At 41.6% G+C, this 9,968-nt stretch overlaps 2 protein-coding genes across 2 annotated transcripts in view; one reads left to right on the top strand and one right to left on the bottom strand.

The window, feature by feature from the left end:
* The window catches only part of LOC134100892 (neuropilin and tolloid-like protein 1), an 8,962-nt gene extending 8,610 nt beyond the window's left edge, over positions 1-352 (bottom strand). Inside the window, exons 1-2 of the mRNA XM_062554380.1 lie at positions 301-352; positions 1-46 (exon numbers count right to left, since the gene is read on the bottom strand). The exon at positions 1-46 is cut by the window's left edge and continues 89 nt beyond it. Of these exons, the coding sequence (XP_062410364.1) occupies positions 1-46; positions 301-352 (98 nt within the window). The remainder of the gene's footprint in view (positions 47-300) is intronic.
* A 5,583-nt stretch (positions 353-5,935) lies between these two features.
* cbln2a (cerebellin 2a precursor) lies at positions 5,936-7,055 on the top strand. The gene is made up of 3 exons (XM_062551234.1): positions 5,936-6,223; positions 6,457-6,576; positions 6,697-7,055. The coding sequence occupies exons 1-3, from the start codon at positions 5,936-5,938 to the stop codon at positions 6,892-6,894; spliced, it is 606 nt and encodes a 201-aa protein (XP_062407218.1). The 3' UTR covers positions 6,895-7,055.
* Positions 7,056-9,968: the final 2,913 nt, after the last annotated feature.

The raw sequence follows: 9,968 nt of genomic DNA, 5'->3' as shown, positions 1-9,968 counted from the left end.
CAGGTGCCACACAGACCCGCTGGAGTCACCCCAGAATTATTTTTCACTGCAACAGACATGAAACTCTCAGCTCACACTCACGACATTACTCTAAAATGCTGTGCTCATGAGCCAACCTGACAATCAAAGACAAACTCTGCATCATGTTTTAGTGTTACTTTAACTGACTAGTAACAGCCCGTTAATTTCCAATTCACATGCAGTAAAGGTAGGAAATAGCCTACTACATGTATCAATAAAGGTAAGAAGTTTATTATTTTAGTGAGATGTATGCAGAACTAGAAACACTCATTAGCTTACCCGCAGCCCTTTTTGTCTTTCCAGTAAAGCCCAGTTTGATCAGGCCGGCCATCACTAACATTGCAGAGGGAGAAAAGGGCTATGAACTAGGTTAGTAATGTAACACATTGCCTAAACAGAACATTTTAATTTGGAAGTTGTTTACTTCCTGAGTGTTGGAAGAAAAAACATACTAAGTCCTAGATGGCTCCTTGCTCATCCAGATTTAAATCTGGATATAAATTCAAGTATTCTGTTAACCATGGCCTCCACCAAATATAACCCATCTGCGTTTCAGGCAAAACATGATTATTTTTCGGATTACGTCCGAAAGGGTATTTCCAATCTTGTGACAAGAGAATTGCGAGCATGTAGGCTACTGGACGTGTACGCCCTATAAAATAATCTAAATAAACACATATTTATCGCCCATATAAAGTTAAATAAACGTCAGCAAAGTCAGTCAGTTTTCACAATGAATCGCATTGCGTTGTCGAGATTGATAGTGCAATAATATTATGTATAGGCCTCATATATATTATGCATGTTGACATGAATGTTGTCATGTTGAAATGAACTTACCAATCAACAGTTTGAGCCCGTACATGATCTCTCTCGGCAAAGGTTCTCCACCTTAGCTATTTCCATGAAAGTTTGGCAAAAAGATGCGTCTCTGGTGAATCCAGACATTTACTTTTCCGTTTTGCGCTGCAAACCTAACAGCTTGAAAGCTGAAAGACATGGGAGAAAAACATCAACGAAGTGAAAGGTACCACTCTATAATGTCGACTGACGAGGAGTGTCGGTATGCTTGTCTGATCTCCATGCCTGTGGAAACCTGTGGTGGGGAAGAGCGGATTAACAAATCCGTCATCTCTACCGCCTTCGCGCCGCCCTTGTGAGCCTGCCCTTCCAGGACAACTGGAAGAAACGAGATGGGCGAGCGGTCAGTTCAGCAATTAGAGCAAATGAGTGGCTCTTGCTTTTGCATGCTGTAATGACCCTCGTGTTGGAGGTGCAAAACAATTTAAGAGCCCAAATCACTCTGCCCACTTCTCCCAAAAACTCCAGTAGGAGAGTGGGAGAGTTCGAGATTGAGAGGTGAAATCTACCGTGTTTACCTGCATTGGTGAATAGCCGAGTTAATCACGTTTGAAGTGAAGTCACGCTTAATCTACACAGCGTATATGGTCATAGAAACTCAGACTGATGTTTAATTAGCATATTTCCATTTGTACCTCCAGAGTCCAGACCTAATTTGTTCTCCAAGAATTCAAGGGAGCAGATAGGCCTATTGGATATCATGGATCAAAGATACTCACTCATTCTGATTTAAGACAGGGCAAAGTGTGTGATGCTGTGTCCTGCTGTGGTGGTGAAGAGATATACCTTTGACGTTGCAGTCTCTTCCTGACATGGGAATTTTTCAGATTAAAGAGGGGCAAACAATCACGTCACGCAGAACAGTAGACTGAGTAAACCCAGCCCGCGATTGGATTGAGCTTGGTCTGGTGAGGTCAGGCTAGCAGAACAGCTGAGAGGGAGAGAAAGAGAAAGGTAATCTGGTCCCAGATGTCCTTCGAGTTTTGCTGTAATTTAGTCTGAGATTAGACCATCCTATCTATGTTACATCATATGTCAGTTTTGAAAGGATACCCATGTGGATGTTTACATGAATGCATCTGCTGTATTCTCTGATATGTTCTGATCAAACTCCAGTCCTGCCTTAGACTTGGTAAACCAAGCCCAACCTGTCGGCGATTGGATTTCAATCTTAAAAGATTGATCTTAGTCTGGTAATATGGCATATGTATTCACATGTATTCACATTATGTATTGATATAGGGAAACCAAATTAACGTCTGCACAATGTAACTTAAAATCCCATTTGAACAACAGCCAATTCCAACCTGATTGGCTGTTGGAATCCTGCAATCTGATTGGCTCCCGGAATCCTGCAATCTGATTGGCTCCCAGAATCCTGCAATCTGATTGGCCGTTGGAATCCTGCAATCTGATTGGCTCCCGGAATCCTGCAATCTGATTGGCTGTTGGAATCATGCAATCTGATTGGCTGTTGGAATCCTGCAATCTGATTGGCTCCCGGAATCCTTCAATCTGATTGGCTCCCAGAATCCTGCAATCTGATTGGCTGTTGGAATCCTGCAATCTGATTGGCTGTTGAAATCCTACAATCTGATTGGCTCCCAGAATCCTGCAATCTGATTGGAAGAATCCTGCAATTTGATTGGCTCCCAGAATCCTGCAATCTGATTGGCTGTTGGAATCCTGCGATCTGATTGGCTCCCGGAATCCTGCAATCTGATTGGCTCCCGGAATCCTGCAATCTGATTGGCTCCCGGAATCCTGCAATCTGATTGGCTCCCAGAATCCTGCAATCTGATTGGCTGTTGGAATCCTGCAATCTGATTGGCTGTTGGAATCCTACAATCTGATTGGCTGTTGGAATCCTGCAATCTGATTGGAAGAATCCTGCAATTTGATTGGCTCCCAGAATCCTGCAATCTGATTGGCTGTTGGAATCCTGCGATCTGATTGGCTCCCGGAATCCTGCAATCTGATTGGCTCCCAGAATCCTGCAATCTGATTGGCTCCCGGAATCCTGCAATCTGATTGGCTCCCAGAATCCTGCAATCTGATTGGCTGTTGGAATCCTGCAATCTGATTGGCTGTTGGAATCCTACAATCTGATTGGCTGTTGGAATCCTGCAATCTGATTGGAAGAATCCTGCAATTTGATTGGCTCCCAGAATCCTGCAATCTGATTGGCTGTTGGAATCCTGCGATCTGATTGGCTCCCGGAATCCTGCAATCTGATTGGCTCCCAGAATCCTGCAATCTGATTGGCTCCCGGAATCCTGCAATCTGACAGGCCTCCAACCTTCCATGTCCAGGCGTGGTACGACGAGGTGCGGGACTTCAGCTACCCCTACGCCCAGGACTGTCATTGTGACTGGTAAGCAGATACTACATTTTCATCTCATGCGTTAGTATTAACATGCAAGGCTTTTTTTGTGTGAAGTGGTTACTAACTCAAATATTGGTATAATAGATCGAGGTTATTAATGTTGACCACCTATGGTGCAAGTTAATCATTTTTTTTCCCTCTGCATATAAACACAATGTGGAACCAAAATATTGGAGATCAAACTGTTTTATTACACTTACATAAAGAGTTACAACATGTTTTACGTGAATATGCATATTGATTAATTTAAGATACTTTGATGTTTTGATATGAATGTGTTTTTAATATGAACATGTTAACTTTTAATGTACCTGTATTCATGTGGAATATTGTGTGTAATATAATATCACAAAGTGATTTTTCTCTCAGAATAAACATTTTCATTTACTTATTGGTTGTGTGAATGCATTTCAATTATACCACCTTAAATTTTCACTGGGGTTGTACCCTTAAAGTACAGATTAGTACCTTTTAAGGGTGCTATGCTGTAATGATACAGGTACATTTCGGTCATTGCAGGTACACAAGTGTACCTTGATGGGTACAAATGGCTAGGGTACCAAACAGTACCTGCATTAGGGGTACATTATTGTACTTCAAAAGGGTACTGCCCCAGCGACAAGCATTTGTACCGACTTAGGTACACACTGGTACTTCCATTTCTGAGAGTGTGGTGCCAAGCCACCCGAGAAAGTACTTATTCACTCGTGTTTCAACTCCTTCTACTGATGTCATGGACACCAGATAGATGGTCAGTAGTCACATCAGCCTTGGCATCAGGCCATGTTGGTAAAACCAGACCTGGGACAGTGGGACTTTTCCTGGTAAGCCCGATCTCTCTATTTTCTTTAGCTCCTTGTCTGCCTTTTTCTCTGTTCTCTTCCTCTGGCTATGTGGCTTCTGTCCCATTGCACTACTATTTCAGTAGCCTGGTCATACCAAACCCTCGTACTAATATCGTAATGGTGAAGGGAAATGAAAATTGAGCGGAAGCTTACGTATGGCTATGCCAGGCTACTATTTCAGGTTTTTCATTGGGTTTTCATCAATTGGTAGAATAACTTACCTGAACCTGGAGCAGGAAGTTGCTGATCACTCTCCTTTTTCTGACCACCATTTTTCTGGACCTCCTTAGTTTGAGCTTCATTCTGTTCATGCTGTCAAGTCATCAAGTGCCCTCAGGATCAGTCTTGCTTGTACATTATAGGAAGATATTGCTATGGTTAAGTCATCCAGGCCTCTCATTGGAAGTTGGTGGATGCCAGGCCTCATTATTGGCCATCTGGACTCCATCTCTACTGCTGTTATGAGCATTTTCTCCCATTTTGAACATGGGGAATATGTATCAGGAAATCATTCCCCTAATAATTATGGTTAGGGATGTGGTTGTGCCATATTGCTACACTGATGAGGTCATGGGGTATTTAGCCATATGTCTTGGCCAAGTCCCGCCAAACAGCTGTCAGATTTCCTTAGTTCATCCCGGACTGTTGGATTAGCTGGTCTTGTACACCTCTATGTTCCACGCACCTGAAGAAACTGACACCTCTCTGGGCTGATGCATTGGTATGTGTGCAATGCACTGACATGTTCTTCACAATGGACCCCATTATGATATTACAGTATTGTGAGTGGTTCTTGTGAGTGGTTCTTCAGGAAAAGTGTGTTAAACAATAATTTTGCAGACATAGCATAAACACGTCACCTAGGAGCAGTTGTATGCGTTAAGTATAGTCATAACATGAAATCAAAATGTTTTGAAAGCTACATAGAAAAGTGTTTTTAGGGCAAATCTTAATTAAGTAATTTTAAGCAGTAATTTTCCAGAAAATGAAAAAAAAGATATACTATATTGAATTCTTATGTTATTAATTTGAGTTATGATTTTTTTTTTGTGCATAACAAACGGATGGCTGGCAACCAAGGGAGGGATAGCCTTTCAGTAATCAGGCCTATTCCAAATTTGACCAAATGATTAATTGTTTTGACCAAATACTGTACCATGGACATTCAGAATAAATTAATTCACAAAGAGTAGCACACATAATTGTTCATTTTGCCTTCGTTTGGACAAATACTGTTTTTTTGCACCTTCAACATTGTGCAATAATGTTGTTCGATGTTTTCGGTTTATCAAAGACAGATAATTTCAGTGCCTTTAGTACTTTATTGAGGAAACACAAACTGTCTATACCCAAACACCTCATGCAGACTGAAAACCACTAGATGGGGCAAGCGCTGTTTATGATCACCTGACAAGAGACAACTTTACTGTCATCGTTGGAGACAGATCAGATATATGACACTTTAAACAAATTTGTTGTGGTATCTTAAATCGATACACTTAAAATATGTCTTATCAATGGATACAATTTTCACTATTACGCAAATAAGAGAGGGCAGTGAGAGGTGCTACATCATAGACGCGGTGAGTGGAGAGAGAGAGAGAGAGAGAGAGAGAGAGAGAGAGAGTGTGTGTGTGTGTGTGTGTGTGTGTGTGTGTGTGTGTGTGTGTGTGTGTGTGTGTGTGTGTGTGTGTGTGTGTGTGTGTGTTTGTGTGTGTGAGTCAGAGTGAGGGTAGTTGGTTGCAGCAGGTGCTTGCGCTGGTACTTGTCTCCGAAGACTGGTCGTTACACTATTTGAGCAAAAAGCGGTTCCTGCACTATGATGGAAGGTCACGATACTGGATTGTTTCCGTTGTGGTTGGCATCCTCTCTGCTTCTGGGATGTGGTGTTAGTCTTTCTTTGGGACAGAATGAAACAGAACCAGTGGTTTTGGAGGGAAAATGTTTGGTGGTATGTGACTCGAACCCCTCCGCAGAAGGAGGGGTAACATCATCTTTCGGAATATCTGTTCGGGCTGCTGGAGCTAAAGTGGCGTTTTCTGCGGTCAGAGGAACGAACCATGAACCTTCGGATATGAGCAACCAATCTATGACCATCTACTTCGATCAGGTTATTATCCTCCGGCAACCTTTCTTGTGTTGTTTATTCTGCAAATGAAGAATCTCCAGCTCCAAAATGTATTGTTTCCAGTGGCCTTGTACATGTTTCATTATGTCTTCATCTTGTTCAGTTACTTTTAACGTGATTACATTGCAATGACTGTGGTGAATGTTGATTGCCAAAACCGCCAAACATGGGCAGGCGATGATGAGAGTAACACATGTTCTTTCACATCATTACAGGTACTTGTCAACATTGGTAATCATTTCGACCTCAGGTCCAGTGTCTTCTTGGCACCAAGAAGAGGGATATACAGTTTTAGTTTCCACGTTGTCAAGGTTTACAATCGACAGACTATACAGGTGGGTACAGGACAGGGGATTGATCTTACTGCTTAGGTAAATTGGGTTAGGTCTATAGTAGTGTAACCTTAACGACAGTAGATTCAACTGACAGTTAACACTTTCCCCTCAAATACCTAGGTGAATCTGATGCACAACGAGCACCCAATTATATCAGCGTTCGCTGGCGACCAGGACGTGACTCGAGAGGCGGCCAGCAACGGAGTTCTCCTTCATTTGGAGCGCGAAGACAAGCTATATCTGAAACTGGAACGAGGCAATCTGATGGGTGGCTGGAAATACTCTACGTTCTCTGGCTTCCTAGTATTTCCACTCTAATTTCACAAGCTGTTATAACATTTATGTTGTGCAACTCTCTCTCTTTCTCAGCTCTCCGTGTGAATTTGGAGAAAGTCCAAGGATTTTACTTTATTGACTTTGCTTTGCCATAATGAAGACATCATCTGAAAACATCATCAAATTAGAAGACTCGTAGTGAAAGCGCATAACGCTGAAAAACTTGCTTGTACAAGTTGCCAGGCAGATATGGGCTAATTACAAGTCGTGTTTTTTATTATGTTCAATTCTGTTTGATTCTAGGTTTATATTTTGATGTGTTTTTTTTTGTTTGTTTGTTTTAATAACGCAGTACGCTATAGGTTATATTTAAAGGTTGAGTCATAGTCTTAGCCTATTCAGCGTCAGACAGTATTCAAAACACATGCATTTTATACTTGAATGTAATTATGAAAAGTAGGCTAGCATTAGGAATGTAAAGAGTTGTTTTATTGCTTGATAGATATTTACCAGTGTTTTACATCATCAGCAGTCAAAGTCAATGGGGCTCAGCAATTAAAAACAAATAATTAGACCTGTAATAATAAAGCCCTGTCCATGGTGCTGAAAACACCCGCAATGTTTTCAGTTTTAAAACCCGTGTTGCAAACAACATTTGAACACTCACTTGAGGCAATTTAAAGTAATCTCTAGTCTACTTCAGTGAGTTGTCGTCTGCAAATAGCTGTTAGTTTGACAACAAGTGAGTCCTGTAGGCCTACGGTGGGGAAAACGAATATACGAGCATGCTCTGTTGTCTTAAAAACCGATTTCGTTACCAACTAACCCGTTATGTGTGTAAGGCAACCTGTATTCTGTAGCAACTACTCTCTCAAGGTAGACCACAGGTGTCTCCAAGACTTACTGTATTGGATGGATGCCAAAACTGGGGTTGGCCCTTGCATGTGCACCAATCAGACCAATTCAAACCTCAGGCAAAGTTCATTATGGATTAGATGGGTTATTGTCCTCCTGGAACTCATTATGGTTTCAGACAAGCACATACCACATCTGTATGTGTTTATACTAATAAGGTTAATGGTATAATGACAGGCAATCAAAGGTGTTCAAAACATGATGAAAGTGACAGAGTTATTGACTGTCCTCCAGCACCATGATCAGGTCTGCAGGAGTGCTATTAGATCACAGTTGCAATCAATTCATTGAAAACAATGAAATTTAAAGACAAGCCTGATTTAAAACAGTATACTGTATATTTTTATCAAATAATTTTGTTGTCACCACATTTTCCCAACTATTAGCCACAGCTTATACGTTGATTTTGCAAAATTTCTTCAGCTATGAGGTTAATACACAGGGGCAATTAATATGGTTTTGTTTCTTTTAACTTAGCATAAAACACTGTCCTGCTGCTTATACACAATGCGGCTAATACACAGGAAATTACTGTAATTATTATCGTTGATATCCCTCTCCTGTTTAATGTACTTCAAAAATGCATGAACCTCCCATCACTATATTTGTCTTGGTAAATGGATGAAAGATGTCATGGAAGCTGTCAGCGCTACTGTAGTGATGCTTTGAGAATGAGCATTCTGACACTGGTGCAGCAACAGCATCATCATCATGAGTATCTACTGTGAGCAGAGCTTAGATAGAGTCTAAAAGCAGGTCACACAGAATCTGGTATGTCTCTCAAGCAGTTGTTTTAAAGACAAGCGTGCACACACACACACACACACACACACACACACACACACACACACACACACACACACACACACACACACACACACGCACACACACACACACACACACACACACACACACACACACACACACACACAAATCTTCCTAAACAAGCTCAGAGAGTTACTCATACGGACAGACATGAACATACACACACACACACACACACACACAGACAAACACACACACACACACACACATACATTACAACAGAATGCAAGAAGATCAAGTGAAAAACAGAACTAATGTTCCACCTGCAGAGTGTGCATAGAGTGGAAAGAAGTGCCCAACATGTGAGCATGCTCTTCTCCTCCAGGGATCCGCAGAAGCACACAGTGAGCCTTGGGTTGTGCTGTGACACAGTAGCATCGGAGCATCTTCTGACAGGAGGACTATCAATGAGTCTACGCACCTCTGAACACCAAGGATATACCCAGATTTATTTTCTGCTGGCTGGCATAGGAGGAAGAGGCGCAGAGCAAGGAGAGTTATTACCATGGGCACAATTAAAAACTGTATAGACAGCACTCTTGGAGATAAAATGCAAATTTGATGAGGCTTGGTAACAACGTAGGCGTTCGGTGTTAAATTGCGCAAGGAACATTGCAAGGAAGGCTCTTGAGGGAAGACGCCAAACACATTTTTTCTGTTATGACGATGTGGACTATGGACCCAATCACACCTGTGAAACTCTTTTCACGCTCCTCAGTTGTCTGTATTAGCCAAATCGCTTCTCCTCCCCCTTTGGTTTGGTGTGTTGAAGCTGTATTGTTTTCCGGCTGGTTGATTTTCTCCTCTATCAGCTCTGATCATGTGTACTCCATCCCTGCTGTAAATGATCTGTGTCCCCTGACAGTCTCCTGGTCCGGTTCAAGTAAAGATGGCCCAAAGGCTAAAAGCTGTCTGAATCTCTTTCCTGACCTTTCTTTTTCAGGAGGATGATTAAAACTGAACACATGAGTCAAGCAGACACGTTGCTGCCAGGTCACTACACATGACTTTGAATTGGGGGGAGAAAATGCAGATTGCTCTGGTTCAAACTTTAGGTTTTCTTTCTCCTCAGCCAGGGGAAACACTCCCTCTGTCCTTGCTCTGTAGAAGCTTTCTGTTCTGTCTCTTCAGACTGTTTGACCTTATTTTTCACAATGCACTGCGTCCTACATTATGATTATTGATTATTAGTAGTAATAGCTTTGGTATTAGCATTAATATTAGTAGTAATATTAATATTAGTATTACTATTATTATTCTCAGAACACAAAGCATCAGTTCAGGAGAAATGTAAACATTGGTGAATTTCTTCCTAGTTGCAGTAATGTCTTTTAGGGAGCACAGTAATTAAAAAGTTGTCTATTATCTACATCTCA

The sequence above is a fragment of the Sardina pilchardus genome, chromosome 2 (assembly GCF_963854185.1).
Source record: "Sardina pilchardus chromosome 2, fSarPil1.1, whole genome shotgun sequence".
Classification (NCBI taxonomy): domain Eukaryota; kingdom Metazoa; phylum Chordata; class Actinopteri; order Clupeiformes; family Clupeidae; genus Sardina; species Sardina pilchardus.
Note: the sequence above shows the minus strand (reverse complement) of the source record. Positions and strands in the feature narration are given on the sequence as shown.

Excerpts from the sequence above, each read along its gene's own strand:
- cbln2a (XM_062551234.1), top strand. The coding sequence starts at position 5,936 with ATGGAAGGTCACGATACTGGATTGTTTCCGTTGTGGTTGGCATCCTCT. Across the intron at positions 6,224-6,456 it reads TGACCATCTACTTCGATCAG|GTACTTGTCAACATTGGTAA; the intron begins GTTATTATCCTC and ends ACATCATTACAG. Across the intron at positions 6,577-6,696 it reads ACAATCGACAGACTATACAG|GTGAATCTGATGCACAACGA; the intron begins GTGGGTACAGGA and ends TCAAATACCTAG.